This window comes from Calonectris borealis, chromosome 7 (assembly GCF_964195595.1).
Source record: "Calonectris borealis chromosome 7, bCalBor7.hap1.2, whole genome shotgun sequence".
NCBI lineage: Eukaryota > Metazoa > Chordata > Aves > Procellariiformes > Procellariidae > Calonectris > Calonectris borealis.
The window spans coordinates 31,262,332-31,277,440 of record NC_134318.1 but is presented as its reverse complement, the minus strand read 5'-3'; the positions used below and the strand labels follow the sequence as shown (position 1 = coordinate 31,277,440).

General features: G+C 41.8%; 1 protein-coding gene across 1 annotated transcript in view; it reads right to left on the bottom strand.

Moving 5' to 3' along the window:
• Positions 1 to 15,109, bottom strand: part of SORCS3 (sortilin related VPS10 domain containing receptor 3) — a 323,974-nt gene that overhangs the window by 40,848 nt on the left and 268,017 nt on the right. The window contains exon 14 of the mRNA XM_075154994.1: positions 14,779 to 14,886. Within this exon, the coding sequence (XP_075011095.1) occupies positions 14,779 to 14,886 (108 nt within the window). The remainder of the gene's footprint in view (positions 1 to 14,778; positions 14,887 to 15,109) is intronic.

The window sequence follows — 15,109 nt, the reverse complement described above, 5'->3', positions numbered from 1 at the left end:
TTACGTTACATTTCAAGATGACTCTGTTTTGCATTTGAAACTTCTATGAGAGTAAGCAAACATAAGGAATGGAAAAGAGTGCTATGTGATCTGTGGGCTGGACTCTCAAACAGCTTTCCCTGGGAAGTGGTGAAAACCCTCATCTTTTATGGAATTAAAAATGGGCTAAACAAACCATCACAGGGAACAAACCCTGACTAGGCAAAATCAGGTATTGCAGCTGAACCCTGCTTTCATCAGTTTTGTGAACTACATCACTGGACATTTTTCCATAGTGACTAAGATGCATGCATACGACCCCTCCCCAGTCTACGTTTTGGGTGGCTAGGCCAAACAGAGAGGGTTGGGCAGACGGCAAAGAGCTGCAACATCCTAAAACTGCTAGTGTTCAGCTATCTATAAGTGCTTAGCATTAAGTGCTCCAGTTAGTACATCTGGATTTCTGTAGCTGATCTAGAAGAGCTGTAAAAGGCAAGGCAGAAGATAGTGTACAGGAGATAACAACTTCTTGTTGGCTGAAGATGGAAAAATCTTGTGTGCTCATTACCTCAGCAGTCTGAAGTGTGTTTTTTCTCTCTCTTTTTTTTTTTTTTTTTTTGAGCCTATCTCTTTTAGAAACAAAACAAGTCCCAGGGAAAGAGATGGAAAAAGGGATTGGTGGGAGTTTATTTTTCCCTACTCAACTGGTGAGTCCTCACATTGCTTTGACGATATAATCTCATTTATCTTATCTGATTCCCATGTGCCTTTATTTCTCATTTACTTCTTCTCTGCTCACTAAATTAGGAAGGTTTTAAATAAATATAGCTAAACTATCAAGATGATACAGGGGAAAAGGGGACATAATGTATTATGAATTTTGCCTCAATAACTTTGTCTGCCATGGTCTAACTGAAAGCTCTTAATTGCTTGTTGCAAGAATAGAAGACAAAAGAAGAGAGCTTGGTTTTCAAGGTCCAACTCTGGGAAGCCAACACAAAAAGTATGTTTTGATTTTTTTCATCTAAGCAGTCTGTTCTGGAAGTCCTTGAGAAGCAATAAATACAAGAGCCCAGATGGCATTTAGACAGAGTCAGTTTTCTGACTAAGCTCAGTTTAACAAAGGTTCTCCAACCTAAGCCATGGAATGGTAATTTACAGGCTTTAGACGGGATAGATTTTGTTCTGTCCCTCAGACTAAACAGTTAAAACTCCACATAAAGTCTTAGCTAATAGGACAGCATCTTCTTAACTGGCTCTATGCATAACTCACAGTGAAACCATTGCTAGGAAACCAGAAAACGCTTCCCAATCCCTTCTTTAGAGAAACAAGGCAAGGTTTTTATTGCCAGGACTGGATGTCATTAATTTGCAAAAAAATTACTAGGAACTTGGAAAACAATTCTGAAATGCTTACAGCTTCATAATGGAGTCATTTTGGAAAAGGTCATTGGTAATGCTGTTATAATTATATCTTTCATTAATTTTTTAAATACACAATAACTTACAAATGCGGTGTATACTGACTGGATAACCTTGTACAGAAACTATTTAAAAAGCTTTTTACATTTATACAGTGTTCTCTTGTCAAATTGCATTGCTTTTGCCTTATCATTCCTTGCATTGTTGATAGTTGTGCTTTTTATGTAATTCAGTACTGCTCATTCCTGACAGGTCAACAGAAAGAATTGAGGGTCACAAGATAACACTCATCCACCTCTGGTCCATAGATTTAATTCCTGTCCCTGCCTAGGGTATGAGAAATAGAACTTCTCAAGTACTAGCTCCTGTATTGCTCACAGGAAAGGTATCAGCTGTATCCATCTGGATCTATCCCTACTGGCAGTTTCACACGAGCTGCCCAAACGTGGAAATAGAAATGTCTTCTCATGCCTAAATCAAGTCCCCTTCCAGCATTTCTGAAGTAAACTGGCAATACATTATATGGAGAAAGCATACGTTGAAGCTGTCTGTACTTGGCTGGTTGGTCTGGTCTGGGTGTAGATGGAGGACTTTTATCTTCACTAGTCAGCCTAGCTCCTTTGCATGTAATGGGAGAAAACCGTCAAAGTCTCTGGTAATGCCTCCTGTCCTCAGCTGTGCCCATCAGTGAGACAGATGACTGAAGATACAAAGGAAGGAAGCAGCTGATAAGGTCATCCTCACTACACAAAACATCAAATGTACTTTCCTTTCTGAAGCATTTTTCCTTTACTGAATATCAACAAGGTGAGAGAGATGAAAAGGTACCTAATTTTGCTTCTCAGAAAGTATCCTGGGGCCTCTGAAGTCAGATTTTTACAAGATTAGGCCCTACAGAATAGACTGGTTAAGTTTTAAGCATTTTTTAAGCATTTTGAATATTTAAAACTAAAATAAAAGCAAAAAATATAAATATACTTAATAGACAGAACCTTTTGAGATGAACTACACAATCAGATAGATGGATGCATCAACAGAAAACTAGATAGAAAGAGAGCCAAATAGATACTTTAATTGATAATACTGAAGGAAAAGCTAATTGCAGTGTCATCATAAATAGACTGATGCTTTAGGAAAGCCTGAAATCAACCTTGCTTTTTTTTCCCTTTTATTGTAAAAGAAAAATGCTTGCAGAGGAAGTGTCTTAGCAAGCAAAAAAACCCCAAGAGTAAAATCACCCAGATCAGTACGTTTCAGCTGACCTGAATCTGTGCTTTTGTTGTGGGAATGTAAGAGGGAGAAAGTGAAGCAAGATTGCCCTCTGACTCCAGTTAAAAACCCTCTTTATTTACCTCTGTGCCTCTAACAGGTAGTGCCAGAAGTAGCTATTTAATGGGCGGACCCAAGAAGTGCTATGAAGCACGATCTGGAAGAACCACCTCCTGGCAGGGAAAGAAGTGTGTTGGGTTTTTTCTGTTGTTTCTAGACGAAGGTATTTCAGCAAAACCAGGGGGAGCCCCAGATCTGGGCAGTCACAGCTGCAGGAGCACTGAGTGGTTAATTCACCACAACTGAAGGTGCTCACTCTCTCTTTGATGTCCAGCAAACAGAAGCACATATTGCTACTGCTGCAGCTTTAAGAGCTAACCAAATATCCAAGGCCAACCCCCCTTCCCAGCAAGTATCACCAATGTGGTTTCACGAGCAGGTCTTGGTCAATGCCACCCTCAACACAGTGGCATAGCACAGACTGGAGAGTTCCTCTCTACAAGCATCTAGGATAGGTGTCAGATGGGCTGACCTACCCTCACCCAGGGTAGGTCCGTGCAGCATCAGCTTGGACCCATCAGTGCAAAAGTCAAGGACCAGAGCTATTCAAATTTGGCTGGTCTGCTCTCATGAACTCTAAAGCCATTTAATTTTTGGGCATGATGCATAGATGTAGACCTGAGCAGCTGCCAGGTAAAGCCTGCATATGTCTAAACTCTGCTTTTCCATTCCTGTGGCTCTTGGCAAGCCTGGAGAATAAAGCTCTTCTACAAGACCTATTCTGGCATTTATACAACCAGCACTGAGATGGAGCTAAGAAGCCTAGCCAGATCTGAGTTGTAGTTTGCTGCTGTTTATTGTACTTTATACCCCAGTGCTCCATGCTCCAGGAGAACTGATTAGTTCAGCATCAACATGGCATGAATACATGGAGGCAACACAAACCAGTCGTTGTCATTTCCTCTGATCCAGAGTGCTGGGTAACATAAGCCAGAGGTAGGAGGATGGCCTAAGAGAGAGAGCCAAGATCCAGCCAAACATATTAAGTTTAGCTGAGAATGAACTGTGTCCCTGTACAAGGTTCTCACACTTCCATAATTGCCTTGATTTGGATTGGATTTTTCTCCCCATTAGCCAGGCTACCCTGGTCCCACATTACCTGGGAAAATAGTGATGCTATGCTAGAGATCCTGGCTCAGTGCGCACACTTAACAGAAGGACTTGGTACATAAATGTACCTCCATCACCTGTTGACATTTATAGCTTTTGAGACAATAAAAGAAAATGCTGAAGATTGTACACAAAAAAGAGGGCCTGTTATGAAATCTGGATCTGAAGCCATCTGTGTGTAGGACAGCAGCAGTAAAGCAAGACTAGCTCCTATGTGCAGGCTGAGCTGTTAGGGCCAAAAACACACAGCAGCAATGGAACAGTTGCAAATTGTACCAGCGGGGTTAGGTTTTATGAATGGGGAGTGAGAGATGAGCTATTTCCCCATGAATTAAACATAAGTCATGACTTTAGAGGAAACCAAATGGGCTGTGTAACCTCCTGATTCTTTTTTATTAGGGTTTAGATGGAATTAGCGTTAAAGGAGGTCACTGGTTACATGGAAATTGGATGGAAAGGAGCTGAGACAAGGAAGCAGAACCTAATTGAAAGAGACACAGATCAGCAATTAGGGAGAGTGGAAGAGGGAGAGTGAGAGTTATACCGTCTCATGACTGGCAAGATGATGCAGGGAGAAGGAGACTGGAAACAAAGGAAACATAAAAGATGAAAGATGACTCTGGAAAGGCAGGCAATTGCCAACAAAAAACATGGTCTAATTTTTTTCCTAAACAATAAATATGGTCTTTAAGAGCCACTTTGGAGCTTTTAATTCAGTTGCTTTTGGCTGACCTGTTAACTAGGAACAGTAGTCTGAGGGCAAGTGTGTGATGATTCAGGGCTGTTGTACTTCTGTCTGTGGATAGAAAGAGAGTAAGAAAAATGGCAATTTTTTCTAGAAAGAAAAGATGTATTTTCTTCCCAATAAAATATGCCATTCTTTTGGATCTAGATTTTCAGCTGGTGCAAATTAATGTAATTCCCATAGACCATCTCAGACATAAGGCCTTGTTCTGCTGCTACTATTCAGAGGGAGAAAAACCAGTAGCAGTGAAACTACCAAGAATATACCAACAGCAGATAGCAGCTTGCATGATGACAAATTTGTTCAAGAAAATCTTGGTCTGTATTCTGCTTCCCAAGGGGAAGGGTCAAACGAGAATTTCACAGAATTTCTCATGCAGATGAAATCTGAAGGAAGGGGTTTATTTCCACCTCCAGGTGAAACTGAATGTCATGACATGGAGATTTTCCACAGAAGAGAAATTCAAAGTGTTGGCCAGATTCACTGACTAGCAATCCATATTGAACTGGTCATGGAAAGCTGCACCACTGTCAGATTCTAGGTCAGGAGGGATGGAAGAGTTTTTGTGAATACAGAGAAAAACCAAAATCTTGCAATAAAAATCCTGCAGTACAATCACGGCAGACCCTTTTCCCTTAGCTTTGGAAAACAGTCCTGGGATTATTCATCAGCTCAACGGGCACTTCCTTTAAAGTGCCAGCAGAAGAGGAAAACCACTGCAAATGACATGGTACAGCATGATCTTTTAGTTAGCAAGTAATGCCAAGTGCAATTAGTAAGTAATCTGCAGAACATATAATTACAAAGCAGCCCTACAGCTTGGGCTCGATTTCTCCATTAGCCGCACAAATAATGCACAAGGCAATGGGGAGACGGATTTTTTTTTTTTTTTTTAAAATACAAAGTGCTATCAAAATAAGAACTTACTGAATGACAAACCAAACCTTTTGAAATCTGGTCTGAAATCTATTGCCGATGTTCCCAAACCACTTTACATGACAATTGCTTCAAAAGAAATCCCAGCAACATGAAAGGGAATGTGAGACACCTGGGAAGGGGGATAAGAAAGCACATTAATTTTTAATGCTGTTTTTCAGAAGTGTTCTCTCTTTTCTTCCAAGCACTCATGAAAGACAACCAGTTTCTGACAGCTTTGAAACCTGAAGATGTTGCCTCCCTCTTCTCGAAAAGATACAAGCAGGTATCAGCAATCTGAGTGTTTCCTCCATTAAGGGGTCTGCGGTCCCAACAGAAGCAGGTGCTGGCCCTTTGCCAGAAGCTGGATAACACAGCATGTTCAGTCATTTCAATCTTTCATCCTATGAATCAGCAGATTTCCAACCAGAGAAGTCCAACACAAACGTGGAAACCATTGCACAGAATATGTAAGCTCCAAACACATGTGACAAGGACAATTTGTGGTGGACCAGGGTGACAAGCTTTGCCTGGCACAGGTATCAGAGAAAAGAAAGCTCAGAACAGGGGATGAGATTTGTACCTGGCTGGGCAACAGCGTGAGGAGGTGGCTGACCAGTTATAGTGGGGGAATTTTCACAGGCTGGGGTCAAAGGAATAATGAAACAAGAAAACCATGTACAATGTTCAAATGAGGACAAGCTCTCCTTAGCAATAAAGGCTTCTAGCGCTACCTGAACTATGTGAGATGCCTCAAATTATAGTATGGCTGCTCTGGAGAGCTGCTCTCCGCCATTCACTGCAGCCCCAATGATGAAAAATCTGTTAGAGTGAACTCCTCAGCCAACCCAGCGCTGAGCCTTCCCAGGTCCCAGAAAAGCTGGTGTGCTGTACCACCCTCTGCCCCGTGCAGATCAGGGCCAGGCTGAGCTGAAAAAGTGCTGAGGTCATATGGTTTCTCAGTCCCCCGAGGATTGGTGGGATCAGGGCACCAGAATATTTCATGGCTTGCTCTAACGGAAAGGTGAAAGACTCTGAGGAACTTACGTGTGCACAGCACCCTACCCCTGGCTGTGCATCCCACACCAGGCCTGAGTGCTTTGTACAGCCCAGCCCAGCTGCTAGCAGGAGGACAGCACAGGACCTATGATCCATCTGTCCTTACTTAAAAGCACAAGAAACAAAGCACATTAGCCTCTAGATGAGAATATCTGGATTGTATTGTTATCAGGCAACCCTTGTCCTTTCACTCAGGGAAAAGAAATCATTTGTCAGCCTGCTGCTCATTCTGGCTCCTTCTGTAAGGGTTTTTTTATTCAGTGAATAAAAGCCTCCAGTCAGCACACCTTTTTCTAGTCCTTCTCCCTGAACATGCTTACCTCTCCATCCACCTTGTCTGAGCATTACAGACATGACTCAGCATCTCCTTCCCCTTAAGGAATGGGAAAAGTCTGCACAGGGGGGTACTCGTCTGGGACTCAGGAGACCTGATGTAATGCCAAGCTCTCCCCATGACAGCTATGGACCATGGGCATGTCCCTTGTTCTGCCTCAATTTCTTTACCTGCAGAATACAACTAACGATGTTGATTTCTTTAGCGTAATATTTGATCTACTATCCATAAATAACACTTGACTCCAATGAGAGTAATGTTTGCCCCAGAAAGCCAAAGATAGATAATACATGCCACAGAGCCCAGTGCCTTCTCCATATGTTATAGCTTCTGCCAGGAATCTTTTGAGTACATGGCACAACTGCTGGGAACTGATCTTAGGTCACAGACATCTTCTTCCTAAGGCCCAGTAAATCGATGCTGTCTGAGAAAGATTACTCTAAGCAGATGTTCTCATCACCTGATTTGTCTATTCAGGTGCCACAGAAATACCTCAGCTCATACTGCAAGTATCAGCAGCACAATCAATATTGTGCCTCTGTGGGCTGTTTAGGTGAATTCATGCAGCAATCCAAAGGCTAAGGAATACAGTACTCCTCTGTCAGGGAGGGAGATGGGAGGAGGAAGTGACACTGATTAATCTGTGATCGTTAATAATGTTTTTAAGTCTTGCAAACGAAGATAACGATATGGGTAATCAACTGTCTTACTCCAGGGTATAAACTGATCATCTGCTGGGATAAAATGGGAATACCTATAACACACATTTTCTTGTCCATTGTGAAGTCACTTGATGGCATTAGCAGATTTATCATTTTCTTGCAAAGTCCCAGCTATTCATTACTTCCAGAAGGTTTTGAAATTAGATCAGATGATACAGGAATGCAGCTCACTACAGCAAATGCCAATATCCTCTCAATCGTTTTGTTTTCCTAACTTCATAGTTATATTTGTAATTTTTGTTCTCAGATCAAGTTCTAAATTTTACTTTTCCTTCTGTGTTCAGTCATTATTTTCACAGATTCATTTTAATTCATAGATCCTGTTCTGAAGAGTCCTTATATAGGTTTACACACTGCAGTTTGCACAGCCCCATGAGTGAGGACAGTGCAATGAACTCACAAGGATATATCAGAGCCTTGCAGTAAAATCCATAGCCAATAATAAAGCTGGTCACACCACAAACAGATATTGCAATAAACATAAAAAGAAAGGAAAAATGAAATGCGAGACAAAACCACCATGGGGACAGCAATTAAAACCTACCAGTCCTTCCGAGATATCTAATGGTACCTACGCAACTTGGGTAAACCAGGTTTTGAAATCTGCCCTCCAATCTCTCAAAAACCCCACAGTTTTGGGAGGCCTGAGAGCATGCACAGGCTGGCTGGTCAGCTCTGGTTCCCAAGAGAAGTGAAGATAAATAAGGATAGAGTTCAGAATCCTTCACCACAGCAGCCCCTGTACGTGATCCCTTCTGTTGTTTTCTGCACTGGAAGCTGCAAGTTGGATTTAGCTTTCTACAGATCTCTGGTGAAATCTTTCCTCCAGATTCCCTCTTCACCAAATACTCTGTTGAGCTCAGCAGCAGCAGCAGAGGTTGCAGAAGAAAATCTGTCTTTTTTTCAGACAGCTTCTTTCTCTTTTTCTCAAGCAGAGTGAAGTGAAAAGAGACCAGACTGATGGCAGGAGAGTTTGAAGGCCTCTGCTGGGCCACAGGAATTGAGGAACACCGTCTTTTCTTTATGCATGTTGGACAAGAACATCAATTCCTTCTAGGAAAGACAATCTCTTGGTGTTTCTGCCATACACTCACCTCTTCTCTCGTTTTCTGAGATTGCTAGCACGGGTGCCAGCTATGGAGGGCAAAAGCTGGCCCAGCAGGGAGAAGGCCAGCTCCTCTGACCACATCCCAGCAAAGGCACTATTTTCTATTGCCTCTCTGTTTTCACCTTACTTTTCTCAGCACAACCACTCAGAGGTGGCAGATCCGCAGCTCCCTACCCCTAAGCAAGGGGGCAGAATCTTTCAAGGACATTGTGTCAGCTTGTAATTCTCTTTCCTGTATCAGCTTTCAAATGAGACAGCAAGACTTGAGCAGAAGGCAGTGAATGTTGCCTTGCTTAAAGAGGAAAGATGATAATCACCTTATCAGAAAGTGACAGGAAAATGACTCCTGGCTCCCATGTAGTTTTGAACTCAGTGGGAGCTTGGACCTGGGAGTTGTTGCCCCTCTCTCATACTCAATCTGCAGAATCTCTGCTGAGTGTTAATCAGAATCTGTCCATGTTGCCTTCATACTTATACATACTTTGATGATGTCCTCCACAAGTCAGTCAGTTCTTCAGAATAAGAGTTAACTCATGGAACTTCTGGCCACACAGTAATGTGACTAGTAAATTTTTTTAAGGGATTTAGGGGAAAAAAAACTCAAAAAATAGAAAAAATCATGAATGTCCTAGAAATACAAACAATACTATGTTTGGCCAAGAAAGTCCCTTATTTGCAAATCTCTGTAAATGAGAAAAGTGTACAAGAGAATTATAATTTCTTTTTTTTTAATATCTATTTTTAGCATCATCTAGTTGCCTCTGTTGGAGCATGGAACTGAGCTAGAGGGACTTCTGGTCTGACCCAGTATGGCCTGTGCTCTTAACGCTCTCTTTCTCACCTTAAACCTCTCCTGGCCTCCATCTCACCTTTTCCAACATTTCTCAATTACTTATTCATTCTGCTCCACTCTTCTGCCATCCAATGATGGATTGCCAGTAATTTTATGGGTCTCCTGGAAAAAAAATGCTCCCACTTCATCTCTGGTAAAGCTGCATGGCCATGTAAACGAGAAGGTGTTAGAAAGGGCCGGGGCTCATAACCTATTCATTTACAATCAGGAACGTTTTCTAACGTACACATAGCCAAGGGCAGCAGTCACAGCAATGTTGGCAGACCAGCTTGTATTAAATCCTCTCACTGAAAACGTTAATGCTCAATGATGCATACACAGATATATATGGATCATTAAGTATACATACACAGAAACACATATATTTATATACACACACGTGGATGTGTCTACATAAATGTATATTTATCAGCACAGACAAACTTAATGATGCCCATCTATAAATGAGTGTCTGCACACACACATGTATATTGAGTCTACTAAAATGACAGCAAAGCTCTACAGGGCTGAGAAGCAAAAAGGTTATTTCTCTTTATGTAGGTTTGGAGAGATGCTTAGCACAGGAGATGAAGTGGCAGGGGTAATAATTATGAGTCAGAGCTGGAACAACATAAAGCCCTCCTCTGGACCAACAAAACCATCTTGTCTCTGACTGGAATGGTACAGACTAGCAACTCTCTCAAGCAAATACTGCTTCTGTTTGGATATATCACAATCAACTAGAAAGGGAATACAATCTGATTCCTTTTCCCTGGTGGGCAACCTCAGGCAAGTAACATGCTGTGCCTATGGCTTGTCAACACAGAAATGTTAGATCTGACCCATTAGAATGTGAAATCATTAAAAGATATACTACTCGCCAGTGAGGGACAGGACAGAAGTTAGAAAACTGTAGCTTTCAAAAAGACTAGTGATTTCTAGGCACCAAAGAACATGCCTAACGCATCGCCCTTATGCATTTGAGTTATTTTCCTAAAGGACCCTTTGTTTTCTGCAGCTGCTTTCCTCACACCTGCACCAAACACTGCAAGGTGCTTTGGTACACATCTCTCGAAGTGCTGTGACACTAAGGAAGCTGAACTGACCATCTTGTCAGATGAGATGAGTGTCAAAACAACAGTGAAAAGAACTGCAGAAGTGGCTGATTAGCCAGAAATGGAGGAAGGGAGAGTGGATTCACCTTGGTTAGGCAGTAGCTCCAAGTTACTTACTCCAGCTTACACAGTCTCGTGGTACTTCCCTGTCACAAAACTACATTCTTAGCGGAGCCCACTCAGCTATGCTTGTAAGGAAATAATTCATTCTTGCACCTTTATAGACATATGAAATAACAAAATCATATAATAATTTAGGTTGGAACAGACCTCTGCAAAACTTCTTATCCAATTCCCCACTAAAAGCAGCTCCCAATTCAAAGTACACTAAAATATTCAGAATCATATAATGCCCCTACATGCAAATCTACAGATTTTACCATACTGGTAAGTTCTTTAGGACTGTCTTAGGACACATATACACAGCACAATGCACAGAAGATCCAAAAAGCCTAGAATGCTCATACACTACAGACAGATACTGCAACTGCTCACATAACAGCCATGAAGTGGTATGAAATTCTGTGCTAAAACTGTTGCTCCTTCCTATGGCCCAGAGAGCCCACTCATAGGATGTGCCACAAAATGAAGGTTGGAAATAATAGTCATTCTACTGATATACTGACTTAATAAGATGGTATAATGATAATACTATTAATAATGTAATATGTTAATAATAGTTGGAGTATAATGGCTATTTAATACACATTCCCCTCAGATTATTATTTTTCAGAAGTGGTTGCACACAGACCACTTTGATGCAAATCAATGGAAAAATTTTCCCTAACAGGAATCAGCTGAGACCGCTAGATGAAATATTTTGCATTTTTCAGGATGAAAGACAAATCTTTTAAAGCCACTATCCTACCCAGTTTGGCAGTACACAAATATGAGCACAGTCTTGGTCTCTCTGCCTCAGCCCTGCTTCTACTCTAAGAGCTCCCACTGATCCCATCTTCAGTTGGGGTATGCTGATCCCAAACCATTGTGCTCCTCTCATCAGCTTCTTGAAATCATTGGGATTTCTACCCGCAAACACAAATTCCACATACCTCCAACCACCATGTGTTATCTTGGTTCAGAGAATGGCCAGTAGCAATAGAAACGCACTGACTTCTCAGCCAAAGCTTCCACAAGCTCAGCATGATCCTACACTGCCCTTATAGATGAGTTCACTAAAATTCTCAGCAAGAAATACCTAAGTGATCCGCACAGAAATGGTTTGCATACGGGCTGTATAAATGGTCTCTTTCCTCCTCAGTTCCTTTAACGTTGTGCATAGAAATTTCTCTAAACATTTATGGTAAGTATCATGCGAAATTTCTTTCTATGGCTTTTACAGACTATTAAGAATAGTTTTAAAAATTGCTAGTGATGACAGTAATAATAAAAACAATAACAATAACAATAGCAATAATAATAATATGCCTGCAAAGATTTCAAAAGAAAAAGAGTCAGCTCTCAACAAAGCTGATACACAATATTCAGCAAGGTAACTCACTTCCTACATTCTCCATCAGAAGACTACAGAGATATAAATAACAATAACCTTAGATTTAAAATGCATCTTTCATCTCAAAAGAAAACTGCATTGATTTATAAAGTAAATGGGCTAAATCCACAGCTAGCTGAAACTGATTAGCTCCATTGATTTCAATGAAGGTGCTGATGTGCAGATTTATTTAAGCTCAGATCTGTCTCTGCATGTGTGTGTCTGCATGTGTGTGTGGTTAGAAAGCGATACACATTGCGCATTGCACAAAGAATTTCACAGAAAAACACCATATTAACTAACGCAGAAAGTGACACATTATTACTGCATTTGAAGAAAAATGCGTAGAGTGAACAGAATGCAGGGTCTAATCTTTAGCTGGGGATTGGCATATATTTTCCCCCACAGAATGCTCACAGCAGTCTTGCAAAAAGGATCACAGGTATTTCATATGCTGTTGTGTTTTGCTCCTTGCAAAAATAGGGGCAATATTTGCAGATAGCAAGGCAGCAGATGCACAGATATATTCTTCTACACAAACAAGTACTCCACTTTTAGGAAGAAAAAGCCAAAGCCAAGGCATGGTTTTGGAGTAAAGGACAAACTAGCAACCCTACCAGAATTGATACAACCTCTACTACGATAAAAATCTCAACAGCTGTCTGTGACATAGACACAGAGGCTGACTCGTTCTGCCCCAGCACGTTTTGGGAAAGAAACTTAAGTGTGCAGCTCCTATGCTTTATAGGCATAAAGGATAACCATAATTACTTAGCCTGGCCTTCCTAAGACACTTTAGCAGAGGAGATATAGGTGGGCTGTACAGGAGTTGGTTACACCTTCCTTATCCTCCCAAGACTACAACACCAAAACACTTCATCTGTCATGGCATAGATGGCAAAGAAGCCAGCTCAAATAACCCTTTGCCAGAAGAGCATTTTCCACCAGCCCCTTTCTCGCAGCTAAGGTGAGCTCTACTGCAGGTCAGACTGCTCCTCACCACATAGTCTCTTCTGTTCGTGTCACGCTGGTGTAGGTATGGTTTTTGAAAGGCATACCAACACAAATCATGCAACCCAGTTGGAATAAATTCAAATCACAAGCAGAAAAGCCCAAGACACACAATTGTTATCTGATCCAAGCTTCCTCAGAAACTGGTGACAAGCATACCCAGCAGTCTACTCTCAGTCTGTCACTACCTGTGACACCAGCAATGAAATCCACCTACACATTTCTGGCACATAAATAGGCAGATGGACTAAAGCCAAGAAGAAAATATACTGGGCTTGAATCTCTTTTCTCTTGCAAGTAGTGAAAATCTGCAGGAACTTCAGGTGCAGGTGCAGAAAGCAGGAAAAGCAAACCGACTATGAGATGAAATTTATAGTATATCTCCTGCCCCTGAGTTGGAGTGCTGCAACAGTGTGTGATGTGATTAACCAAAGACACTCCTTCATGCCATTGTAGATATGCTTCGCAGGAGTCCCTCAGTCTAAGGCATCTTAGCCACCTTGCTTTCTGATCCTTTTCAGAAAGCTGTTCCAGCCAGCTCGGAGAAAATACAGGTAAGAAGGCATCTTTGCAAGCAACAAAGGCAGTGCATCTAGTCCTTGCTTTGTTCAGAATCCCAGAACAGAGTGCTCTGATCTGCTTTCTGCAAGGGGTCAGATGACTCTTTGAAGATGTCTTTGAACTTAAAAAGTTCCCTCTCTCCCCTGGTTGTTAAACTCAGATCCTGGCCTGTTCTTGGTCCGACATTACTCCCCCAATTCCACCAGCCTTACCCAGTGCTTCAGCAGTCCTGGGAGGAGGAAGGTCCAAACACCTTCAGTACCAGCCCAGGCTCTTCCTTCCATGGTATGGGTGAATTATAGCATACTACACCCCAGACCAGGAAAGCTATTCTGAGCTCAATTCTGCATATGCACACCAAGAACACCTTTAGCTGGAGCTAAAAACAGATGTACAGCCCACAATGGAGATAGCAAGCGACGAGGTTTGGGGATATTCTTACCCAGCAGCAATCTCAAAAAACAGTCAAGTTGCACAACTGGAGCAAGCACAGAACTGACATTAGGTGCAACGGTACAGATCTCTGGCCTCTGAAGAGCACTGCAGTCCCTGGGCCATCATATCCAAGGAACAGAATCTCAGCAGTATTTATGAGAAGGGACCTCTGTATGTCACTAGTCCAAGTTCTTACTCCAAGACAGACTGTTGCCAACTATAGATCAGGGCAGATGTGGCTTCATCTAGCCAAGGCTGGAAAAATTCCATGAATGGTGATACCACAACTTCTCTGTAACCCTTCAGAGAAGCAGATTTTCCTACTGTTCTGTCTGAACTCCCAAGCTACAGCTTGGGACCATCTCTCCTTGTTATATCCCTTGCCACTACTAGGAAGAGTTTGGCTCCATCATCTGGTTGCCACGTGATGCATGGACACTCCACCTGGGTCTGTGACCATCAGCAAAAAACACAAAACAGCACTATGCCTTCATGCAACACTACATGTGTAGCTACACAGTGCTGCACTGCACACCATGAGGCTCACAATGCACTTGGGGATCTCCATGCCATCACATTTTAGAAAAAATTAAGAGCTGCTATACTTACGTCATTATCTGGGTCTCTATGCCAGGATCTACAAGGGATCCATCCACAAAAAGTGGTGTTGATGTGAAACTGTATTTACTCCAGGATCTTCCCTCATCAAAACTCACCCTGGGATAGAAGCAGAATAGATTTATACACATAAAAAGACTTACTCTAGAGCAACTGCAGCAATTAAATGTTGGCTAAGGTCTGCAAGCTCCAGCAGCAAGATTTATAGACAAGCACCAATCTTTGCCATTTCCCAGCCCACTAATTCGTGCTTTTGGTGTACTTTGAAAGATCAAAACCTTAGAGAGTATAAACACTGGCAATAAGAACATGGATATACTTG